Here is a 27,121-nt window from a genome sequence, read left to right on the forward strand (position 1 = left end):
CACTTTCCAACTCAAAATATAGGCAATGATTAAAAGATTAAATAGAATGAACTAAAAATGAGCAAAAGAACATGGCTGATTAAAAAGGTAAAAGTGAAGAAATGGCTTAATTTATTCACAGATAAAACCTTCCTAATATGCTTTAAGCAAGTTAGAAGGGTAGGCAATGAAAAATGTAAAAATCCATTTAGTTAGTATATAATTCTTTCAATAAGAGGACCCGTTTTCACTAAGCTTGAAAGTGAGAAAAATGTTTCAGTAATTAAGCATCGATACCGCACTGGGAAACATTCCATATGCTTTTTCATTTTCTTAGAGGATTAGGCCAAAGACTGACTCATACTAACATGTATATTATAACTAGAAATATTAAAAATAGAAAATCCAAGCGTAGACTTTGTCATTCAGTTGAATTGTTTCATTTCCATCACAAAAAGATATATATTAACATACACGTGAGATAAGAATTAATTTCCTATCCTCTTCTTAGTCCTCAAAAATGACCAAAGAAATAAAATCTCATTTTTGGGTGTGGAAATGGTGAAGACATGAAGCTTACTAATGAGTGGTAATAAAACATAGATCCTCTAAGATAGCATGAGTGATGATTTATTGTGTGAACTGCTGTGAGATACAACACCATTAAATACATTATTTTCATCCTAATGTTTCTTCCCTGGTAGGTGCCTTTGTCTGTTCTATATACATTCAAGATGTTCAGTAATTATGCCAGAGGTCTTTCTGTTGAAATCATTTTCTGTAACTTCTAATTGCCAGATAGGAAAGTGACAAAGGAAGGAAAAGTGAATTGCTATTAATTTCCACTTACATGATTTCAATGTGTGGATTTTGAAAAAAAATTACTAAGGAACATAACAATGGCTTATTTTTGCTGAGAAAAATCACCATCGCTTAGAAAATGCTGAGGTAAGATGAACTATGTAAATAAACTAAAAATTCTTTTTCCAAAATAAACACGAGTTGAAAATAAAGCATTCAGTTTAATACATTTATATACATTTCTATATTATTTTGAAATTTGGAAAGCTTAAAAAATATAATTATAGATGACGTTAAAGATACTTCATAGTTACAAGTCAACTGTCAATATAAAACTCTTTGAAATCTAATTCCCAGGAGAATTTTGCATTTATTGTTGATGACACATGAATTAGCTATGAATTAGTCAAGTTCATGTTTGGTGTATTGAATTTAGATTCAGAAATGGTCTGGAAGTTGTTAAATGGCAAAATGTAAGCTTAAAAAGATGAACACTTAAAACAATATAAAAATGGAATATATACATTTTAGGAGATTGATGAGAAATCAGTAAAATACTTTTTAAACACCCATATATCTAGCCCTAGCACAGTATGTTAGATTCATTTAGTGTGAATTCAGAATTATGGACTAACATAAAATAATACATTATAAATAGACAAATTGTTGTAAAGGCAGTATGTACACTTTAATTTGAGATGAAATTCACTATAATGCATGTAAAATTAGATTAAGTAGAGATTGTATTAGTTTGTTGAATACTATTTTCCTAATCAGATATTTCAAAGGGACATAACTAAGAATTAGGTGTATTTAACACAAACTCCAGAAATTTGTTTGCAGGAAATCATTAAATTCTTACAATATCTGCTTTACCTGAGAGGATAAAATTTCAAAACCCTGTAAATCAGAGTCATTGAGATTCACATTAGTAAAAACAATAATTTGTTATCCTTAGAAATTACCCTGAGTTATTTTTGAAGTAAGACAGCATGTAAACACGTAAGTCAATAAAATAATGACAAGTTTTGTACAGATAGTCAAAATGCAGTCAGTGATATCTTAATCATAAAAAGATAGCCATCGTGGCTCGCAGAATCTAAACTTGGTGGTTCTTTCTCAAATCTAGAACTAACGGTCCATCTTTATTTCATCTGAGCATGTACATAATAACGACTACACAATAACAAGCAGGAAGCTAGAGGCGCTAGAATACCGTGGGTCATGTCTTCTCTCCGCAAACCATTGCATCTGTACACCGTGATGCAGGAGAAGCTACGTGAAATGCAATGCAACCCCGTATCAGCCATTTCTTTTAAAAAAGAACATAGATTCAGAAACATTTTGGCGCATCTTTATACCCTTGCGGGATTAAAGTGATGATATCACACGTGGGAGGAGCAAACTTCTGACCAAAGTATTTTCATATCATGCATACACCCATACATATACAGCACTGGGGAGAAGCGTCTAGGACATGGTGCAGTGGGTAATCAGCACACAGCAGGCTATGGCAGTGTGGGGTGGGGAACTTTGGATGCAAGAGCAAACTTGTAGTCTTTCATCAAAGACCGCTTATACCTTAATAGGGAAAGGGTCAGATACAAGAGATTCCGTATAATGCTAAGCCAATGCTGAACCAAGTTAAAACTTTCCTAGGAATAGTGTAAGGTCCCCTGCTGTAACAAACTTTTTATATTGAAACTATTTTATTTACTTTGCCTATTGTGCCAACTTAGAGTGCTTGGGGAAACTATGTTAAGTCTGTACTCCTGAAGATAAAGGACTTGGGACCAACATTTAGCTCATTTAGACTCATTTAGATTATGTCGATTTAAAGATTTACATTGCTCTGTTTCTAAGCAAAATACATATTTTTTTTAAAAATGATCAATTTGGTCAGCCCAGAGGGTCATTAGGTTGAGAAAAACAGTTTTCAAAAAGTCAAAATGGTCACCCCCAAATTTGCATTATTACAAAATAAGTGGAATGCATAAATTTCTAATGAATGTCTTTGCATTACCATACTGTTTCTTTTAAAAAAATAAGTATTGATTGATTGCTGCTGAAGTAAACCTTTGTGCATTGCTCTTGTAAAGCAATACTTAATTAAATGTATTTTTTATACTAAGGCTCCTATAGGCATTAACTGCTTAGTTACTAGAAATTTAAATATATTTTCTCCCAAAGAAGCTATTTGTGTTATGCAAACACAAAGCAATTAAAATTTGTCAAAATTATAGTTAAGATAATTAAGTAAAAGTAATTGGATCAAGTGAATTTTTTCCCTCAGGGCTGAAAAAATAAAGGTGAAGTGGGAAGTGCCTAGCTATGTTGGGAACAAATATACAATATTAGTAGAAAAAATAATTGAATGATTACATGTTATAATATAAGAAAACTTAGTAAGTGCTTTAAAATAATACTGGCTCTAGATACATTGTATGAAATTGAGAAACTTTCAATTAGATGAATGTAACATGTTTCTGGTCTGTGCATCTAATGTTATAGCCATTCTTAACCAAGGTGTGCAGCAGAATCATCCGGGGAGGTATGTTTAAATGCACTTTATTTCAGAAATTTAGTTTTTGGGTATTTTTTAAGATTTTATTTATTTATTTGTCAGAGAGAGTGAGCACAGGCAGACAGAGTGGCAGGCAGAGGCAGAGGGAGAAGCAGACTCCCTGCTGTGCAAGGAGCCCAATGTGGGACTGGATCCCAGGATGCTGGGATCATGACCTGAAGGCAGCCGCTTAACCAGCTGAGCCACACAGGTGTCCCTAGAAATTTAGTTTTAATAGACTGGACTGTTTATTATTTCCCAGCCCAAATTCTTGGCTTGAGTATGTTTAAATGCAATCATCGAATGCTATATTATAGTGGTCCATTCCAAAACTAATCTGCTCTAGCATAGACTACCTTTCTAACTATTCAGCTATTATATTAGACATGTGACCTTGTGATCTCTTTTTAATCAAACATCTCAAAGGATGCTGTTATCAAATACCAAAATTGCCCCTTTATTATAAAGAATCTCAACTTTTCTTAATATTAAGAAAGGATTCTAGAGATACATAGGTTGGAGAAAGTATTTTATTTTTGCCTTATTTATAGTTCTCTACTTTCTGACAAGAAACGGTGCATTTAGAACTTATTTGTACAAATAAATTTTCATGAATTTTTGGAACTAATTTTGTCAAGACAAATGACTATTTCTTCCATGTAGACTATTATAAGATTATATGTGTTATTTTTGTTTAATGTATATTTAAAGATCATTTTGACGAATCAAATAACTCAGTTGGTTAGATGAAGGATAATATTTAAATATTTTTACTGAGTGAGGGAAGACAAATGGAGGTTGAAAAAGAGAATATATCCTTAGCTGAAGGGTCATGATGATTGTTTAACTTTAACTGTGCAAGGGGCTGTGTTTCCCCACCAAACACTGCATGGGTGCAGAATACGCTCTCTGCTTTTTTCACTGATGACCACATTCCTCTACTTAGAGTTAAGAAAGTGAATTTACCGTGTCTGAGAAACGGTAAAACTTCTCCAATGCAAAAGCTTCTGTCTGTGGGAAGGTAAAGTGGACCAAGAGGGATTGAGAAACCAGAAAATCAAGTCATATATGAGTAAATATAATTGCACAACTGTTTTTAATTGCATATATCATTTACACATACATATGTATCAAATTAATCAATATTCACATATGCAAGGTATCCAACCCCCCAAGTATGAAATGAACTAAAAACAAAACACTAAATTTTCTTGCACTAAATCTCCACTACAATATTCACTCCCTGAATATTTCGACTGGTCATTAGAAAATAATAAGATATTACTCTTTTTGCATTTCTATATTTTCCTAGAGAGCCACTCCTTAGAAAATTTAATCTTGTCTTTCTGTGAGCAAAAAGTTATGGGCTTAACTATATATCCTGATAATCTTACAGGGAGTGAAACTCAAGAGCTACTTTGGTAGGATAATTTGTTTGTTTGTTTGTTTGTTTTTTAAAGGAGAACCAAAACTGAGCATCTACAGTTACAGTCTATTCTGTTACCCATTGGACACTGTGGCTGTTGGATGTGTGGTGGGTGTGGAATGTGAACTCTTAGTTGCCCTTTGGACATTACATCCCTAATATTTTCCAGCACCTGGTTGATACATTCTACACTGTATAGGAAGGAGGAGAAAGGCAGAGAAATGGAAAAATAAAAGTGAAAATGCAAACCAAAATGAGAAAGGGAAATAAGTATTACTTTACTTCAGATTAATGACATTAGAAGGAAAAATCATCTGTATCAGTCTTTTAAGGGAAAGGAAAACAGGAACTTCACTGCTGTGATACAGCATTTTTTTGTCCTGTGATAGTGTTTCATCCAGTGCCAAGTGTCATTAGAGGAAAGAGGAGCAAGTAGGCAGTAGGGAGGGAGAAAAAAGGGGAGGAAAGAGAGAGAAAAAGATGGAGAAAAGTATAAGGAAAACTGTAGATGGGGGTGTGGTGGGGAGAAAGAGATAGAGAAAAGTGAACCTCTCTATTAAAATATGTTTCAGTATACCAGTGATATGCTTTTATTTTCATACCAACTTGATCAAATAAAAGCTCAGACACTATTTTCATCCCACCCATGAGTTACTCAGAGGATCACAGTCCTTGATGTTCCTTCCATGATACTGAGATTTGGGTACTTATCATGATGAGGGAGTCAGACATGACTGAATTCATTATTACTTTAGAATATGTTTAATGCTCCGTACTGAGAGATCATGAGCTTAGGGCTTTAAAAAATTTTATGAACATGCAAATTGCAGTGAATAATTCGGAAACCACAAGAAAACCTCAAAAAAAATTAAATCCTTTCAAAGTCCTTAAAAACGCATCTTATAGGAACCAGAGTATTATTTCTAAGGTTTGAGTATGTTTTGACTTAAATATTCCAATACATCAGATTCTGGGCATAATTTCTCCTATTGCATAAACTTTGATATTTCTCTATTGTGTATGTGTCCATTTGCTTTTAAATGTCAGTTGGCACATTCACATGAAAAGAAGTAAACTCATAGATATGCCGGTCAATAGAAACTCTCCCTTCCAGAGGAAGAAAGGGGGTTGATCGGGCTCATGTGCACATAAAGAAAACATTGCAAGTCTTAATAGAGGGGAACAACTCCATTCTGTACATCCAAATTCAATTATGAGATTACTTCTGCAACTTCCTGTGGTCTTCTAATGATATTCTCAATACAATTTCTTCTGGGTTTCATTTAACAGGTATGACAAGGCAATAATAACACCTTCTTGTGTTTCAGTATAAATATCTTATATTCAGTATAAATATCTTAATTCAGTATAAATATCTTTAGAGATTCAGTATAAATCAGTATAAATATCTTAAAAACATGAAAGTATGCATGAGCAAGAGACCACATGGTTCTACATGAATGTCATAGCATTAACAAATAGGTGGTATTTTATGGAAACGATGAAAGGAAATTGTTTGATAAAAGGAACAACTTAATAGCCATAGCCAGTGACATGTCAAGTAAGACCATCAGGAATACTTTCACGTTGCAAGTAAGAAATGACATATTTTGATAATTGAAGCAAAAAATGGTGTTGTTCCAAGAAGTACATTAGGAAGAGGTTGATAAATCTCTCATGCCAGTAGATATGCTGTGTAAAGGAGAACTGCATGTCACCATTTTATTCCTGAAGGTATTTTTGACAATTTCAGTTTTGATTGAACAAAACCAAAGAAATATTTGTATCTTTTGGTTCTCAGACTTCACTTCCTCTCTGCACCATTCTATTTCATATAACAAATTTACTTTTCAGTGAAAACTGGTATCCTGCCAAACCCAATGCTTTTAATTGCCTACCTTATTCTTTCTCTTTCGTCGAAATCTCAGAAGTTCTTTGTGTTGTCTTGATACAAAATTTACAGCTGCATATTCCAGAAGTGCTGAAAACACAAAAAGGAGGCACACTGCCATCCAAATGTCAATAGCTTTGACATAAGAAACCTGGCAAAGAGAGAAAGGGTGAGCAAATTGAGTTGTATTGTTGTGTCTTTCAGGAACAAAGCTGAATGTCTGAGTGTTCCATTTATATCAGCTGGAAAAAGAAAGCAATAAGATCAAGACTGTTTTTTTTAACTTAATAAGCTTTTTAAAATTTCTTAATAATTAAATTATTTTTGCAAGTTTGTATATTAGTCATACTTTACAACCTGTGTATGTTTTGTTAAAAACTGTTGTTCATTGAGGCAGAAGACCAAACCTAAGATAAAGAAAAAATAAATTGAAGTGTAATTTTACCTTCAATGTAGTATAGGATAATGCTTGAAAAAGTATGAAGTAACATTGAAATATAGATAATGCCACTTACCTTTTGGTTCCATATTTGCTTCACTAATTTTTTTTTTTAATTTTGAAATAATTTCCCTGGGGATAAAAATATATGTTTATAAAAAATAAAAAATTTAAAAAAAAAATTACCATCTAATCCTAGAAACCCATTCTTATTTGAGCAATTGTCCCAAAAATGGCCTTTGTAGCAGAAAAACATTTTTCCAACCAGTCCAGGATTTAATCGAGAATTGTGTTACATTTTGGCATCATATCTCTTTAGTCTTCAGTGTGGAATATTTCGGTCAGTCTTTTCTCACCTTTTGGGATCTTGATATTTTGGATCCGTGTAGACCTGATATTTTGAATGTCTTCCACTTTCGGCTTATCTGATGTTTCCTCATTTTAAACTCAGATTATGGTATTTTAATAGGAACAGTAGTGCCCTGTTCTTTACAGTGTACCGTATCAGAAGGCACTGAACGTTGATCAGTTGGTTAAGGCATTGACTACCATCTTTCTCGACCATAAAGTAACAAATTTCCCTTGCGTGGAGATATTTGAAACTACATATTATCTTCTTACTCTTTAAACTTTCATCCTTTAGACTCTGATGGCTTTTGTCTGAATCAATTATTACAATGATGATTTCCAAATGTGGGTTTTCTAATTCCATCTACATGTATTAGTTTGCGTTCTATAGTAAGGAAAGTTTTTATCTTGCACATTCATTTATTTATATCAGTAGAGATGAATAAATAATGATTTTGTTTGATGGGTTAAAATGCATCAACATCACTATTTTGGTACTCGCATTAGAGAGATTGGGTCAGTAGGAGCCCCTAAGAAGTTAGGCCATGCCTTCCTTTGTTAAGTCTTCATCATGATTTGGGTATTTTCTTACTTTTCTGTAATTTTTAGTATCCTTTAGTATTGTATATGAGCACATTACACATGGTGTTACATCATGAAAGTAACACTGGTAAAATCATCACCTTTTGTACTATGAGCATTAGATAATTCATTTTGTTGGGTACCTTAGACACGTCAGTTAGATGTGGGCAGAAAATTCTCTCATTTGCCAGGAAGGAGATTAAAAATGAAAGGTATTTATGTGAAGTAATTTTTTTTTTTTAGTTTTTCCTGGGAAATGGACAGTTACCTAGAACTTTCCTTCCCCGCTGATAGAAACAAACGTCCCTTCCCCAAGATGATGTGGATTGAGGAGAGCAGAACTCAAGGCTAGATGTAAGCAAAGATGCACTAACTACTAACTACTTCTTTGGACTCAATGTATAGTTACCTTAAAGTTCAAAACCTTACGCTGAAAATTTGACTATTTCTATGCTGTTTGTATATTCTAAATTTTTTTCTCTTCATTCTTAGTATTTAGTGGTGTTTTTGTCAATATCAACATGTGGAAATCTTGAGCAGATTTGGGCTGTGGTTTAAAAGGGGGAACGTGGCTCACTCTTCAGGGGAAATTCTGTTGGGGGGAGAAATAAAAAAGGTAAGGTTAAACCACTCTCCTCCCTTCTCATCTAGGCTTTTTGGTCTCAGGCTCAACTTTGCCCAAGTCTGGTTCAGAATCCCATGGCACTTGGGGGGTTACATGAACACAGTGCTTTGTCATTGCTGATGCCTTTTCTTTTCTTGTTTAGACTGTGAACTCTTTGAAGGCAGATGTCATCTCTGAGCTATTCACCAGCATAATGATGTTTGGCATGTGTGTACATATTTGCTAAATAAATGGACAGATAAATGAAGGTGTACAATGTTAAAATACAGGGGAGGAATGAATCACAGATGATGATTCATGTGGAGATTCACTTTTGAAGTGATGCTGTGTTCATACTTTGGGTTGGATTACTTTTCATTTAGAAAGAGGCCGTTTCTTGGGGCACCTGGGTGACTCAAGTCAGTTGAGCAGTTGCCTTTGGCTCCAGTCATGATAGCAGGGTCCTGGGATAGAGCCCTGCATTGGGCTCCCTGCTAGCAGAGAGCCCGTTTCTCCCTCTCCCTCTGTTTGCTGCTCTGCTTACTTGAGATTTCTCTCTATCTCTCTGTCAAATAAATAATAAAATCTTTAACAAAAAGAGAAAGAAGGAGGCCATTTCTCAATACTTCCAGGGTGTCAACTTACATATGAAATATGCCAACAATGGTGCCCTCTGCATCTCCTCTACTTTTTTTAAGTGTGATTACTGTTGATCAGAATGACCTCTACTGAGGAAAGACAGGTATGTCCTCTTTTTATTCCAGTGCTGTGCTAAGTGTCCAATTGTTTATAAAATATAGATTTAAACTTCATAAGTTCTGAAGTTATGCCAGTAATCTTTGGCTTCCCTCAAATACATACTGTCCTGAAAGATATAATGCAGATTTCAAAGGTGCTGTCTCAAGCTACACCATTCCTGGAAGAAAATGACTCAGAAAGTATGCACTCATTCTTTAACAATTTGAATCTATAATGGCATGAACCAGAGATAAATCAGAAATTCAATTTCCATATTAATTCAATGACTATCTCCAATGACAGCAGAGATATGCAAACATCATTTATGCCTGCCAGGGCTCTGCTAGTTGTGAACAACTCTCGAGTGTTGAGCCTAAAGGCAATCTTTCCTCCTCCTCTTCTCTGACTTCTTTCACCAATTTCAACTCTTTTCTCTTCCTCCACCCTCACTGTCCATCCAAATGCAGCAAGCTTGGGACTTGGGAGGTTTGGAACTCTAGGACTAATAACTAAAATATGGACAACAGTTCTTACTTGAGCCCATGCCCAATATACTCATGACATACAACACACCCCAGTGTGATTCAGAATTACAGCCTTCTTTCCATCCCTACTGGTTGCTATTCTTTGGGGCATTCTCACTCCAATCTGGCTCATTCCTCTGGACCATCATGTCAACAGTCCCATCTTCCAGTGTCCTGTTGGAACCCTGATTCAATTTTAAGCAACAATCTTTCCTCAATATTACTCCTCAATTACAGAAGTATGAGAAAATAAAATCTAAATATTTATTAATTAGATGCACTAGTCAGGAGGGCTTTTGTCCTAGAGATGTGTTTAGAACCACCATATTGAAGACGGCTTCTTTCTTGGAGCTCACTCTCACCATGGCTCCCATGACCCAGGTTCTTTAGGTTTCCCTCCCTCAGGTCTACCACACTTTGCTTTGTGGGCCCTTTCTCCTTGTCCTGAGTTCCTCAGGCATACATTCCAGACATTCTTCTATTCTAACTCTGAAGTTTCTCATGAGTTAATGTCATCTATTACCATGGATTCAATTCCTCCTTTGTGCTTATGGCCTCCAGATCTCTCTTTGCTGATTAGACACTTCTCTAGCTAGTTCTTACTTGACCACCTTTGGATGATTCACACACCTCATATTTACTCATATTTATGAAAGTTAATGAATCTCTACGAGATTCCATCAGACAAGCAGCAAATGAACACAACTACATCCTCCTCCTCATTGAAATGTTACACTGTGTTGGCAGTTGTTCACATCACACTAAGTCTTCTCATTCTCTCATATCAACGACCCAGCCCTGTTAATTATACTTTCTTACTAATTCTCAAATTTATTATTTTCCATTTTCCATCCTTCCTACTACCATTCCAGTGATCTCAACCACAATGATCCTCTTCTTCAGTCTCTCAAATCTATCCTTGACACAATAATAAATGATTATTTTAAAAGACAAATCCTGGGGCGCCTGGGTGGTTCAGTGGGTTAAGCCTGTGCCTTTGGCTCAGGTCATGATCTCAGGGTCCTGGGATGGAGACCAGCATCAGGCTCTCTGCTCAGCAGGGAGCCTGCTTCCTCCTCTCTCTCTCTCTCTGCCTACCTCTTTGCCTACTTGTAATCTCTGTCAAATAAATAAATAAAATCTTAAAAAAATAAATAAAAATAAAAGACAAATCTTTCTACTTAAAACTCTTCATTTTTTTTCAATTAATTGAAAGTCTCAAATCTGTTTTCTGGTGTATAAAACCTTTCATGATTGGCCTCCAGCTTACTTCTCTTACTACCAGCATTGAATCCTTTTTCTTTTCATTCACTGAGCACCATTGACTTACGCAAGTTTGGTTCTTAATGTTGTAGTTATGGAGATGAGTATGAAAAATAAGATCCATCTTAAATGGAACTCACATTCCATTTAAGGAAAACATACAATAAAAACACAAAGATAATTTTTTAAAAAGTACAGCAATGTGGTGAAAGGGAAGAGAAGGACAGGGTGAAGGGAGCTATGTTATATGGGGAGGGTCAGTGAAGGGCTCTGAGGATATGATAATTATCATGATAATTATCACTTATGCGACTTTTTCACTTCCTTATTATACTAACTATTCTTCCCTTCTTTTATTTTTTGGAACCTGAAAGCAACTGACAAACAATTGACAGCAGCTTTTATTCCCTGTTATTTTTGTCTGAAAAATACCTTCTTTTGGGTAACTGCCATTTGTCCTTCAGCTCTCAGCTTAGACAAGACGTTATTAGGGAACCTTCTCCAAATGCCAGGACAGGCTTTCTCACCTTCCTACCATCCCTTTCCTCCACTTTTCCCAGGTCACTCATTACAGTTGTAATTATATTTATTTGTAAGCTTGTCTTACAAAATGACTGCTGGATAGCACCATTTGAACGTCCCACCTTTAGTTAACTATTCTATTCCACAGTCCCTAAGTGCTTTCTCGTTTTCAAAAACTTTGGTTGAAGGGATAAAAAAAATGAGTATGTTCTTGAAGATTTCAAAGTGAAATGTCTATACTGACAATTTAACAAATTGTGTCTAAGCAAACACCAAATAATTCATCTTATTATTGACTTTGCTCTACTGTTCTGACATGATCTGTTTATGTATCTTTTTCTTTTTAGGCTAATACAGCCCATGAGCTAATACAAAGGCCAAGTCTAATTCTTCTTGGTATTTCTAAGATCTAGACTGTTCGTCATGCTATGTGCTCTCAGGTCATGTTGAATTGACTGAGTCACATGGAATGACTTCAAATCACTGGCCATTTATTTTTAGAGAAATAATTATAATAATTAACATGTCAGGAAAGTAGTGGTAGTGGTAGTGTCCATGGAAGTACTGAGTCTTCTTAGTAGTTGTCTAAAAATAACACTTTTTTTTTTAAATTTTTTATTTTTTATAAACATATATTTTTATCCCCAGGGGTACAGGTCTGTGAATCACCAGGTAAAAATAACACTTTTAATTCTCATAATCACTGAGGAAATTATCCCCATTTTAAAGATGAAATTTAGGCACAATAAAATAAGTTGCTAAGTGAAATAACTTGTCATATAGCTACTGTTATAGACTGAATATATTCTTCCAAAATTCAGATGTTGAAACCTAACCCCCAAGGGGATGGTATTAGGAGGTGGGGCCCTTGAGAGATGATCAGGTTGCGAGGGTAGAGTTCTCATGAATGAAGTTTGTACCCTTGGAAAAAGGGTCCCAGAGGACTCCTTTGCCACTCTACCATGACGGAACATGGCTAGAGGATCACCATCTGTGAGCCAGGAAGAAGGCTTTCATCAGACTGTGAATCTGCCAGTCTTGATCTTGGACTTCTCAAGTCCCAGAACTGTGGGAATAAATGTCTGTGGTTTTTAAGTCACCTGTTCTATGGTCTTCTGTTGTAGGAGCCTGAATCAATTAATACAGCTACCAAGTTGCAAAGCTAGAATTGAATACAAGTGATCTGACTCCAAAGCCCATAAACTTAACTATTACTTTTTGTTCTCTGCATTTTAATATTCCAGCCTCTTTAACTTTTATCTAATAGTTAAGATTAAAGTCAGCATGCAGAATACGTATTGTAAGGTCCTTTTTATTTGCTGGTTCTGATCCTAAAATCTGGCAAACAACTTTCTAGAAGGCAGTGTAGAAAAGGAGACATGAGCATTGTATTTACCACATAAAAACAAACTAGTTGTTCTGAGGGAGCAAAACTAATCAGGAAAACATTTTATCTTCTGAAATGCAATGGAAGTCCCCTCGACAACACTCTTACATTAATTATAATGAAGTGTTTTCTTCGTGAGCCGGGAAAACCACTGCATACTTGCCATGTCATAATCTAAGAAGACATCGCTTGAATTATCATTTGAGTATGCAGAGCTAGCTTAATGCAAGGCCTTGTCTTTTTCATTCTAAAAATGTTTCATAATGTAGGGAAAGGAATATAAGCTTCATTATGTTTGATAGACTTCTTACGTCATTTTTTCCAGAAAAATTATGCATTCATTCTACTTTAAGTGTCATCATTAGAAAATAGAGACAGTCAGGTTTTTGTGTCTCAATTATATACATATATATACAAATATATAAATATATATATACACAAATATATATATTTATATATACAGATATTCCAAATGTAGATACGTGTGTGTGTGTGTGTGTATATCTTAAGAGATGTAAGCTGTAGGCCAATCATGAAGGGCTTTATACACCAGAAAACAGACTTGAGACTTTCAATTAATTGAAAACAAATGAAGAGTTTTAAGTAGAAGAATTTGTTTATTTATTTATATATACACATGTGTGTATCTATATATGTGTGTATATATGTGTGTGTATATATATACACATATTTGTGTATATATATATATACCAAATATGGATATATGTATATATATTGTCCAAATATATGATAATGATGGATTTTTATCATTATCAGTCATCCTGATTATAAAGACCAGAATCAAATTATCTCAACTCTAGGAAATAATCATGTTCTGAGAGCTCATCTAAGCCTGAATTTCTCTATATCTACTTTTCCAATGATACAAGGAAGTGGGCACAAGGAGGATTCAAGCTCATATAGGATACAGGAACCAATCGTCCTGAAATTTCACTGACTTGAAATAAAGAACAATAAAGGATACTGCATGTCCACTTTGAGTGGTAATTCTTGTCACTGTGTTTCTCACTGACCTCAGCTAACAGGGCGATCACTCTCTGGAACATTAGCAGCAGCAACAGTCGAAGAAAACTGGGTCCTGATGGGACTCATGTTGGTTAACAAATTACTCCAGACCAGAAGTGGAACTGACCACTGTGTTCAAAACCCATGAGCCAGCACTACTCCCAGACCATCCCTACCATGGAACAAAGAGGTACAACTCTACCCTGTTCCTGGGAGGAAGACAAAGCCAGCATGAGTAGCAGAGGGAGTAGGGGCGGGAAGGTTTCCACTATTTTTATTTTTGAACCAGGAACAAGGATTCCTAGAGGCGTAGAATTGAGGACAGTGTGGATTATGATCTGATCACTATTTATGATATCTTCTCAGAGAACTACAGCAGCTTTATTAAACTCGCTGCTTTATAAGAAACAAACAAACAAAAATGGCTAGTTAATTAAAATATAGCATAGAGCGCAAACCTGCCTTGATCTTCAGCCAAAAATGTCTTCAAACCTTAGTGACGGGTCAAATTTCAGTACAATCAATTGTAACAGGGTGTAAAAAATAGAGTTCAGGTAGCATTCTGAAGCACACACTTAATCTAAGAGTGATAATAGGTTGACCAGCTGGTAGAGAGTAAACATAGGCAGGCTGCAAACCAAAGATAGGCATGGGAATGAGTTTGCTTGTGCTGCATCGTATGGAATGCACCCAACAGATAACCATAATGCTCATCTCCATCTCTTAATATCCACACCACAACACTTTGTGGTGTAACTTATATGTGCCTATGCTCTCTGAAGCCATTTGATTTTTGTGTTCTCTAATTCAGAAGAACAGACGAGTTGCATTTATCTCAGACAATCCTTCATAAATACATTTACTTTTATGCTAACTTTTGGTCAGATTATCGAGTAGCAACAATTTCAGAATACATTCCTTTACAAGTACCTTGGGTGAATTGTATTACAAACATGGCACCAGTTGGTATAACCAAGAAGCCTAGCAAGATTCATGTCTTTACCTTACCCTGCATCAATGTGGTTAAATGGATTGTCTCCTGAGACCGGTAATGCATCAGACTACAGCTCACAGATGACAATGCATTAGTGGGTAAATATTTATTAGATTATAACCCAGACTATTTACTTATAGTAAATTATACTTATTAAATTATAAATTATAACCCAGACTACTGTGAGTCAAGAGCTTATAGAAAGAATTTTAAAATGCATTTACAAGGAGCACAACTTAAATTTAAGACTAAGTCATCGATTCAACCAGAAACAGGAGTTGGCCTCACAAAATCGCATATAAACTTACATGTTGGCTCTCCAGACCTGTAAAGGAAGGTACGCTTTCCAGGAACTACTTCCAGGTAAATATTTTGTCAATTATCTTCTCAATCTAAATTTGCTTTTTATTTGAGAAAGAGGCATAGCAAAACATCACAGATTATTGCTTTTTATTAGCTAAAATAGCCCTTCACCAGATGATCTTTCTCCCTTTAATGACAATCAATCCTGATGGAGGCTCCCAGGTCCTTAGAATTGTCAAGGAAACTGTGAGGAGCAGTTCTGGCTGAGGGATGGACAAGTGACTCAAGCATTTAACCAGATGCTTCTTTTGTGAGATATGCTGGAAGATTTCCTGCTTGGGTGCTATTTTTTTCTGGGGATTTTATTTCACATCACAATGACGATTCCTTAATCTTGGTTTTGTAAAATCCAGAATGTAGTACGTTTAATCTCCCATTTCTCCCTAGTGTAAAGCCTGTATGAGAACTCTGTGTTCTGTCATTTTTCTAGGAAAAAATATTAGTTGCAAAATCATTTTGAGCTTCCTTCCAGACCTAAAGCGAGAGAGAGGCAAGGGACAGAATAAACAATGTTTTAGAAACAGGTGTTAAAGGAGAGTGAAGTGGCTGTTGAAAAAGTGAGAGAAACTGTCTGGAGGACTGCCTTCTTGAAACATTAGGCAGTGAGTCACACACACAAGGTTTTGTGAGTTTGGACATTTATGGTCCCAGGGGGCTGTTCACAACAGCAGAGTCCTTCCAATGTCAGGTTCATACTGATTACGATCTTCATAACCCTTCGTGAATGAAAGATGCTTCGCAAGCAATATTTATTTTCCATATATAAAAGTTTTTATTTTAAAAGATGAAATTGTCAGAGAGAAGAGCTGCAGCTTTCCTAAATAATGGACTTGGCCAATCCCCCGAGTCACCAGATAGAAAAGTTCGGCCAAAAAAGCTATGGGATTTGGAAAGGTCATCTTGTTATCTCTGACTTCTGCTTCAGTTCTGAGAGTTTTGCCATCCTCTCTTCTACAGGACAAGGCTCTGATGTTTACCATTTATATGAAATTATGAAATCTAGATATCACTGCCAAGGCTTCTGAGGTGCATACTATCAGTTACTGAGATTTCTTAATATATTATCTTTTTTAACTGCTCCATTAAGGTTGAATTCTGTGACTTCTCTCTCCTCTGCATTTTTGTCCTGGAGGCTTTGTATTTCTATAACATCAACTTTATTTTAACCATGTTCACTTCATCTCTGAGGTCAAGACCTTCACTGACAACTTCACACGAATTACAAAGACAGAGAAAGCTTGTTAGTTGCTTAACAAAAATGATGTTGGGAGCGTGTTTGTTATTCCATTGGTGAAGGGGAGGTTTCCATCTGTTTCTGCCTAGAGGGTTCTTGGTATGAATCTAGGATATGCGTGAATGCAGTAAAGGGAGTTTCTGACATTATTTTAGTAAAATTGTCTCTAAGTGGCATATAGTTGTTTTGTTTTTAAATACAGTTTGATGCCAAAACCATTGTATTATATCATATTTTTAAAAATTAAAATTTGTGATTTGATTATATATTTTTTCCTAATGTGACATCAGATTGAAGAATTTAGGCAGTGGCTCTGCGTCTGTGTCACCTACAAAGGACATGCTTGGTAACTGTTAATTTTCAGCTTAGTGAAATCTAGTAAGCCTAATAAATGTAGGTTCCAACATTAAATGTAGGACCAGAGATATCTATCAATTTCTACCCTTCTTATTATAGGACCTACCTTATGTTTAGGAATTCTCTGTTTACAGATAATAGATAAAATGCTAATAAATTTGGATGACATTCACATGCATTATAGTCTGTGATTTTTAACAAAAAGGGAATGAATAAATAATTCTTTAATTTTCTATACTTTTTTCTTTTTTCCCTCTTTTCCCTAAGTGAATTTAATATGAAACTAAATTATTAGTATATTCAATGCATTTTTAAAAAATTAAATCTATTGCTCACATCAAATATGATATTATAAGTTACATATGATTATTAAAATTCTGTCACATTAAGAAATTAAAAATGAACCAACTTGTACCATATTTGTACTGAACTTAACTGAAATAATTTTAGTTAACTATATTTAGAATAAATATTAGAATGTTGCACTTAAATGGTGAGGACCAAAACATTACTGACAGTAATAGTTATTGTTGTATTAATAAGATTATTATGTAGCCTCTCCCCCCTCATTTCCTCATTTATATCACTGCCAACATTTACAGCTTACTCTCCTTTAAAAGTACAGGGGTTCTTTGTTTGTTTATTTGTTTTTTGAGAATGAGTATTAACTAGATAAGAACATAATAGTTAGTATAGGTCTTCCAGTTTTCTTCATATCCCTGTCTTTTCAGTGTAATCTCACATAGAGATCTTTGTGTGCCCACACAGTGATGGTATCTAAATAAAAATATAATAGTTCAATTGATATTTTCTAACATTTATAATCACTTCTATAATTGGTGTCTTTAGGAAGAGTAAAACAATATAAAATCTATTGTTGTTGTGTCCTATAAAACCAATGTTTTCATTATACTATAAGGTAAATACATACAACATTTAATTTTTTTCATTAATCTGGTGATTTTCAGGGGAAAAATATGGTTCTACACAAAAGTAACTCAATTGAGTTTTTATATTCTTTTAGAAAGATATGAAAAAAATGACAGATGACTAAGTAAATGTTTAAAAGTTCTTATCTTTAAATATATGCATGATATTTACTCAGTAGACACATACAGATTTAGGTTCTGAGGATAGAAACATGTAGAAGACCTTTTGTTCTCTCAAAAATCTACTCCTGATGGGTTTCACAGACAAACTGAATGGGGAAAAAAGTTAAAAGAAATTGTTTGAGATAAATAGCTTTTGGTGCGGAATTTGAGATTTTCATAGGCTACAGGCTTCTGGGTGTCTGTGAAGTATTTAACTGATTATCCACATTTGAAATTTCAAGTGTTTCTTATTTTCTAACATTTAGAAATGAGGTGGCCATGTTGGTGGGAGCAGAGTCGGAGAAATTCATGTAGAACTTTCCAGGAATCCTTCTCTCGTTCCTCTCTCCATCCCTTTTTTCCTCTTCTTGTTTCCTTGAGTATTTACTAATATGGCAAAGTCTTATTTACCTGAAGGCCACCATGGACTCCTGCCTTTCCCTTACTCCTCCAGGTCCAGTTCATGAGCAAATTCTGTTTCACTTCCAAATATTTTCTTTAAAATACCCACCTCTTTCTACATTTATCTCCTATTTTCCACCTCTGTTGTTACCAATGTAGCCAGACCATCGTCTGCTCTAGATTCTGATAGCTTACTTGGCGCTTTCTCTGCTTCCATGTTCACCCTTCTATCTGATCTTCAAATAAAAGTCAGAATGATTACTTCTCTCTTTAAAATCTCCTGAAGTCCAATCAAAATAAACCTGATCTTTAGAAAACCCTCCATTGACATGGCTCTATGATCACCATTTTTTCTCACTCGTTCTGCTCTAAGCACAGTGTTAAGGGGGGTCCCTAGCTTTATACAACTATGAAAAATTGCTGGCAATAGAAGTATTGTTACCCCCTCCTGGTCACCTAATGCAGGCACCACAGGAATGACAAAGAGCTCCATATTCCAAGAATTGAATCACAGGAATCTTCTTGGTTTGGGCCATAACATGTTTGATTTATCATGACACTGTAGAGGACAATGCAAGAGGAAATATCAGAGAGGAATCTGAGCTCTATAGTTCTCAAGGTGCTGGCTAAGGTATATCCTTTGAGATTTTCTACCCTGAATTTTACTTAACTGATTTCCAAACTTCTTTGTATCCTGCAGGAGACGTATTGGCATACCGCCTGGACAAAATACTAAGCAGTTATATAAACTAATGATTTATTGTTTCGTCCTCCTCTGTCTGATCATCTTCCATTAGTTTCCTGAATTTCATTTTGTTTTCCTACTTCCTAGATTTTGTCAGTAAGAGGATGATGGATATTTCAGTGGCAAGACTTTTAGGTATCTGAGGGTTCTTTTGTGAGGTTGAGAATAGAGCGGATCATAAGGTATATGATTTAGCCATCTGTTCCTAAGGCAAGTGTGGCCCCTCACCTCTTGCCTTTCTAGCCCCGCCAAATCACAGAATCAGAATTGCATTTTTTAGATTTTTCTATCTTTTGGAATTATCCTTTCCAATAGATTAATTCTTCTTGTTTATCCTGGGTCTTCAGTGTCTTCCTGAATATTCCTGAATTCTAATGTACATAGCTGAATATGCTCAATCTCTCATTCCCTAACTATCACAAAACCTAAAATGAGGGCGCTTGGGTGGCTCGGGTGGCTCTGGTGGTTAGACATCTGCCTCTGGCTCAGGTCACGATCTCCAGGTCTTGGGATCAAGCCCCACATCGGTCTCCCAGCTCAATGCGGAGTCTGCTTCTCCCTCTCCCTCTGCTTATGCTCTCTCTCTCTTTCTCTTAAGCAAATAAATAAAAAATCTTAAAAAAAAAAAAACACAAGAAATCTAAAATGATATGGCCACTCTCTCTTAAGATATCATTTTGTTAATGAATTATTTTTGTGTGTCAGACATAAATCTGTTATCACATTTCCAGTGGTCATTGTCTCTATGATCTGAGAAATATAGAGTCTTTGTGTACATTTAGGTATATAATTGAGCTCATAGTTGAAAATTTATTCCTTCCCTGAAATCAGAGTGAAATTAATGATTTTTAAAAATCTTTCCTATGTCTTAAGAAAATGAAGCCATTCCAAGATTTTCTTTCCTTTAAAAAACAAAAACAAAAAACTTATGTCTTCATCCTGTCTGTTTGTTTGTTTTTTTAATGTGTTGCTTTCTTTATTTCTGCCTCCTCCACTCTGATCTCCATCCTCTCCCAATTCTGCCTTAATGTTTGTATTCAAATGTCTTTATACTCTGCCTCATAGAAGCTGTAGCTTTCTGAAAGGGAGCATTTTGTTTTCTTCTCTGGTTGACAACTTATTGAATGAATGAGCTTTCATTTCTCTTTAGCATTTGGGGGAAAATCACTGAGTAAACTGGCAATTTCCTTTACAAATTGACTATGGAACTTCAACTATTATTCAGAATCCTTGAGATATTCATATATATATATATATATATATATATATATATATATATGTAAGCATTGGGACTTATTAATCTTATAAATAGATTTGTAATTTTCACCTGAACAATATTTTATAAAGCACTAGTTGAAGTGGAAATTAAGTATTAAGTTGAAAATTCAATTAATTATTAATAAACGTAGATTTTATTTTGCAAGACAGCCATTAAATTTTATCTAGGCAGTGTGAACATTGTTAAATATCAAGTTCTTCCTATTTGAAGTAACTTTTTAGTGATAAAATGTCCTGCCATCAACTTTTGTTTATTTAGGTACTTTATCCTCATAAATCGAATCATGCAATGCAATTCAATGTGGGAGTTAAGGAAACCATGACAATAGAGTTATAATTCACTTGGCATTACAAGTAGATAGCATCAAATGCAGAAGGAAAGTTAATATAATTTTACTATATCTACATCATTGTAATGAAAATAATAGTGAAGCTTATTGGAAGCTAGACAGGATTACTTAATTTAGATAGCAGAAATTTTTCTTAGAAGTCATCCCGTGAGGAAAATAATTCTATTGCTATTTGCTAAATGGATTAAAAGAGCTTCCTATGTTTTATTTCAGCATACGTTGTAAAACGGAGTACTGGGTTTTTTTACAAACCTCATAGAGAGAACAGTTTTTTTTAAAATTCTGGCAGCTCCACATGGACTAAAATCATGATATTAGATAAGCTTTCCTTTTCGTTGACCTGTGGCAACTTAAAAACCAAAAGGGGGAAAAAAACCCATAAAAATAATAAGTGCTGGGGCACCTGGATGGCTCAGTGGGTTAAAGCCTCTGCCTTTCGCTCCGGTCATGACCCCCAGGGTCCTGGGACTGAGCCCCACATCGGGCTCTCTGCTCAGCGGGAAGCCTGCTTCCTCCTCTCTCTCTGCCTGCCTCTCTGCCTACTTGTGATCTCTTTCTGTCAAACAAACAAAAAAAACTTTTAAAAAAAGTGCTATACACAGCATTATGGACACCCTTATACAATACATGTGGGAGTGTAACTGCTGTAAATTTTTTTGGAGAGATATTTGGCAATACGTATCTATACGTATGGTCATCAGTGTAGTGATTCCAGTTGTAAGAATTTATACTAAGGAAAAAATGCAAAATATATATAAAGCTATACACACACATATATATTCATGAATAGAACATTCATCATGTAAATATTTATTATTGTATCAGTCTTAATAGTAAGCATATTACTATAACACATCCATGCAGTAAGACAAAGGTTGATGATTGCATATATGTGAATTTTCTATGTAAAAATATTAAATATCTATAAATAATTGTGCAAATATGAGTGTGTGTCCATTTAGTACACTTACCTTTGGTAAGGAAGCTCGCGATCCTGAGCTCTGGGTGGTCATGGTCAGCACAGTAGTTATTCCCAAGGCTACCCTGGCTGGCGCAGCATCCATATTGATCCAGAATGAAACCCAGGAGAGGATAACGATCAGGAGACTGGGAATGTACATCTGGATCAGGTAGTATCCCATTTGTCGTTCAAGATGGAATCGCACTTCTATACATGTAAATTTTCCTAATTGGTTGTAAAATAAATGCAGTAGTTGGTAAAAATAGGTCTTCATGATGACATCAAAGGTCACATTTTTCCCCCACATTGTGTCCTATAATTTTCCACTACAGTGTAAAGGGGTCTTAAATCACATATGCAAATTGGTTTCTGAAAAAATAGTTTTCTTATTTTCTGCTAGCATATGGAAGCAACATGAGAGTACACTTTCCAGAAAATAGTGTGTCATTTTATGACTTCACATTTGGTTAGCATTTCAAACTTTGAAAATACTTAATGCTATATCATTTTACTTGATTCCAGCAATCATTTCTGAGATAGGAGAAATGCGTATCTAATATCTGAAAACTGTCCTTACTCATTCATTCTGTCTGGTACTTCTTAGTACTTATTGGGAGTCAGGTGCTATTTGTTCCAGAGGCCTTTACATTTACTTTAGAGTATGTGCTAAAGGATAAATTCAATTAAAGATGAATAATTCCTTAAATGCTATTCATGTAAGTTAATTTATGCATTAATAATTTGGAAACTATTAATGCAAAAAAGGGCAAAACATGTTGTTCTCCATCAATAAATCTGAATATAATTTAAAAACACACCTACTAAAAAACCCTGAGATATACATGTTCTATATATTCATGCCCTATGACTCTATTATGGTAAGTATTTAATAGAGGAATAAATCATGTCTTAATTAATCATTTTGTTGATATCCCTGTTTATTCTCTGGTTATACTCCCTACTACCATGACAATGTTATCTCTCCTTAAAATAATTGTTTATCTGAATAACCCAAATCTTGGTTTTTATTCTCTCCTTATTCTAACTATGTTAAGAGGGATAAGGTCAGTGAATTAACATGCTGATCATTTTAGGTGACATCCTCTGATCCAGTTGTGAAAGAGAATCAAAGAGCACATCCAAGAAGCTTGCTGGGTATTTTTAGATCGGTTTCAGTGCACAACTTCCAGGAATATGGCTTGAGCCACGTGCTGCTGTGATTCAGAGGCACAAACAATGGATCAAGGGATGGATGAGAGTCCAGGGCTTAAAATTCCTAATAAAGTTTCAGAAACTGGGAAAGTTGGATTCCACTCTTAGGTGTTTAGGGATCAGAAGGATACAAGTAAGCTATCTATGATCCTTTTATCAATTTATCAACTACATACAGAATGCCTAAAAATTCTTGAAATATATGAATTACTTTAGGTTTTTAAGATTCTATTGAAATACAAAAATTTTTAAATAATGAAATAGGGCAAGAATAACTGAACTATTTTCATGATACCATCATTAGATTATCCAAGTAACCTCAGGGTGCCTGTGTTGGGGTTAATGTAGAGCATGAAAGCATGAAATAATAGCTGGCTTGCTAAAAGGTAACATGAAGGTGAATATAAAAAGGCCACCGAGGGTGAGGGAAGGTTTGGGAGAAGGACGTGGGCCTTTGGAATGTGGACACCTGCCTGACCACTCTGCCCTGAGAATGCTGTGAGAGTTGCCTTCCAAAAGCTTCCTTAGCCCAAACAGACACCCTGTGATCTATGATGCATGCATTGCTCCTTAGTCTATGTTTAGCAGAACTCCTTGAACATGCAGATTAGCATATTGTATCTTTCCAGCAAACAGATCCTCCTTGTTACAGTAAGACTGCTTGTCACACATTACTTGCTTGAGAAACAGTGATATTTACGATTACCCCAAAGGACCAATAAAGGTGGGAACAAAGAAGAGCAAAGGGTCTTTGTCTCTGAGCATTGACCCCCTCTGCAACGCCCTCCCCCCCCCCCGTCATCTCTCTTTTTTCACAACAAAGTGTAGAGTAATGTTTCATCTTCTGGTACAGGGATTGCTGGCCATTCCCGGCATGCCTGGGTGGCACAGTGGTTTTAGTGTCCAAGTCCTGGTTTCGGCTTAGGTCATGCTCTCAGGGTCATGGGATCAAGCCCCCTATCAGGCTCTGCACTCAGATTCTCACTGCCTCTCCTTCTGCTCCTTAACCCGTTCCAACCTTCCACTCTAGCCAGCTCATGGGCATGTGTGTTTGCTTTCTCTCTCTCAAATAAATAAATACGTAAATCTTTAAAAAAAAAGAGAGAGAAAAATAAATTAACCAAGTAATACCATGATGAGATTAGTAATAATTACTGACGGTTTGGGTACTTTGAATACATTCTGTAAGGTTCATGTAATCCTCAAAAAAAATATAGATATATATAAATATATATTTATATATATATTCTCATCGTACCTTATAAAGAGTGTTTTCATAGCTATCACTGAGAGGAAAAATAATGGTATAGTGTATATATACAAATAAATATATACCATGTGTGTATTTGTGGCTCTAGAGAGAAAAATGAATAAGTGACAAAAGTTCTGATATACTAACACTGGCACAACAGGACTGGAGCTTCTTCAAGCACATTTATATTTTTACTGTGATTTTACTATATTTTAATTTATTTAATTATTTATTATACTTTTCAGACTTAAAGTTTATTTTCTTCAGGTGATTCAAAATTTATTTTGTTTAATTGATTCATTTTCTTGTCAAAAACAAAAAAAGTACAAAAAACCCCCCTGCATTCTAGTCTCAATGCTCCTTCCAAAACCAAAAAAAAAAAACAACAAAAAAAACCTAGAGACAATAAAAAGAATATTACAGTTCATCGATAAAAGGACACATAATCCAATATAAAAGTGGGCACAAAATTAACAATTTTATATCATTTGAGATATTTATATTTGGTTGTCTGCGATTTATAATGAAAAGTATACTGGCTGTGGGACACCTGGGTGGCTCAGTTGGTCAAGCTTTGGACTCTAGATTTTGGCTCACGTCATGATCTCATCATCATGAGATCCAGCTCCAAGTCCAGTCCTGGCTTAGCACCGAGTCTGCTTGAGATTCTCTCCTTCTCTTTCTCTCTGCCACGTCCCCCACCCCCACAGCAATACTGCCTGGCTTGTGTGCTCTCTTTTTCTGTCTTTCTCTCTCTCTCTTTGTCTCTTTCTAAGATAAATAAAGAAAGAAAGAAAGAAAGAAAGAAAGAAAGAAATATCTTGGCTCCGAAGGATGAAACAAAAAAGGAGAATCAAATTATTAAAATAAGGTATGAAAGAGGGGACATTACTACTGAGAGAAATTAAAGGATAATAAGGAAGTATTATGAATACATTCCAAAAAGTGGAATGTCTTAGATGAAATGGACAAATATATAGAATGACATATATCACTTAATCTTATTCAAGAAGAAATAGAAAATCTGAACAGACCTACAAAAAGTAAAGAGGTTAACTTAGTAGTTTTAAAACTTTACAAGGGAAAACTCAAGACCACAAAACTTCTGTTAAATATCTAAAGAAGATGGATACCTGGGTGGCTCAGTTGGTTAGGCATCTGCCTTTGGCTTAGGCCATGATCCCAGGGTTCTGGAATCGAGTCCTGCATTGGGCTCCTTGCTCAGTAGGAAACCTGCTTCTCCCTCTCCCCCTGCCTGCCACTCCCTGCTTGTGCTCTCTCAATCTCTGACAGATAAATAAAATCTTTAAGACATAAAAATCTAAAGAAGAATTAATAATAATCATTTATAAAATCATCCAGGAACTAGACAGCATGGAATAATTCCTAACTCATTCAGTGAGCTCAGTATTACCCTGATAGTAAAACCAGACAAAGATATCACAGGAAAAAAAGGTATATAGACAATCTCTTGTGAATATAAATATACAAACCCCAGAGAAATATTAACAAACTAAATCCAGCAACATATGGGAAGAGTTATACATCATAACCAGTTAGAACTTACGGAATGTAAGCAAGTTTGGCTTAATGTAATACAAGTCAGTGTAATATACTATATAAAAAGAACAAAAACAAAAACATATGATCATCTCAATAGAATTAAAATTGTCAAAAATCCAATAGTCTTCCATAACAAACACACTCAACAAACTAGAAACAGAGGATAGTTTCCTCAGTCTGAGGAAATTAAGTATGGTGAAATAGTTAATGGTGAAAAGCTTGCTTAACACTTAATGGTGAAAAGCTGAATGCTTTTCTACTAAATTCTGGAACAAGGCAAGAATGTCTTCTCTTCCCACATCTATTAAACATTGTATTGAGAGGTTCCAGCCAGGATAATTGGGCAACAATTAAGGAAAAGTTATTTAAATTGAGAAGGAAGTAGTAAAACTATCTCTATAAGCAGAAGATATTACCTTGTACAAAGGAAATCCTGGAGAATTCACTAAAAATCTAGTTGAACTGCTGGGTTCAGCAAGGCTATAGGATACACTATCAGTATACAAAAAATAATCATGTTTCTATATACTAGCAATAAACAATCAAAAAATTAAATTGAGCAAACAATACCATTTACAATAAAACCAATAAAATAAAAGACTTATAAAAAATTTAACAAAAGAAGTTCAGGGCTTCTATACTAAGAAACACAAAACATAGTTGAACAAAATTAAAAAATTGGAACAAATAGAAAATCATTCTGTAGTCATTAATTAGAAGACGAAATATGGCTAGATCAGAATACTTCCAATATTGCTCTATAAATTCATTGCAATCTCTACCAAAATTTCAACTGGCTTTTATGCAGAAATGTATGAGCTGATCCTAAAATTATTATGGCAATGCAAGAGACCTAGAATAAAAAATATAGCCCTTAGGGTAAAAAGAACAAATTTGTTGGACTCAGATTTCCCCATTTCAAGACCTGCTACAAAGCTATAACAACCAAATAGATTAATGTCATAAGCATAAATATGCAGATCAATGGAATAGAATCGGAAGTCCGGAAATAGTCATTCATGGTCAACTGATTTTTAACAAAGAACTAAAGCTATTCTATAGGGAAATTATGGTCTCCTCAGCAGATGGTACAGGGAGAACTTTGTATTCACATGCAAAAGAATGAACTTCCACTCTATCCCATACTATTCAAAATGGATCATAGACCTATACATAAATTCTAAGCTACAAAATTCTTAGAAGGCATAGGAGTTAATCTTTATGAT

At 35.0% G+C, this 27,121-nt stretch overlaps 1 protein-coding gene across 2 annotated transcripts in view; it reads right to left on the bottom strand.

Annotated features, from left to right (window-relative positions):
• GLRA3 (glycine receptor alpha 3) overlaps positions 1 to 27,121 on the bottom strand; it is a 192,184-nt gene that overhangs the window by 10,105 nt on the left and 154,958 nt on the right. The window contains exons 7-9 of one of the 2 annotated variants that reach the window (XM_059393318.1): positions 21,879 to 22,093; positions 6,668 to 6,811; positions 4,310 to 4,354 (exon numbers count right to left, since the gene is read on the bottom strand). In XM_059393318.1, coding sequence (XP_059249301.1) covers positions 4,310 to 4,354; positions 6,668 to 6,811; positions 21,879 to 22,093 — 404 coding nt within the window. The remainder of the gene's footprint in view (positions 1 to 4,309; positions 4,355 to 6,667; positions 6,812 to 21,878; positions 22,094 to 27,121) is intronic. The other variant, XM_059393328.1, reaches the window with a different exon arrangement.

The sequence above is a fragment of the Mustela nigripes genome, chromosome 1, assembly GCF_022355385.1.
Source record: "Mustela nigripes isolate SB6536 chromosome 1, MUSNIG.SB6536, whole genome shotgun sequence".
Classification (NCBI taxonomy): domain Eukaryota; kingdom Metazoa; phylum Chordata; class Mammalia; order Carnivora; family Mustelidae; genus Mustela; species Mustela nigripes.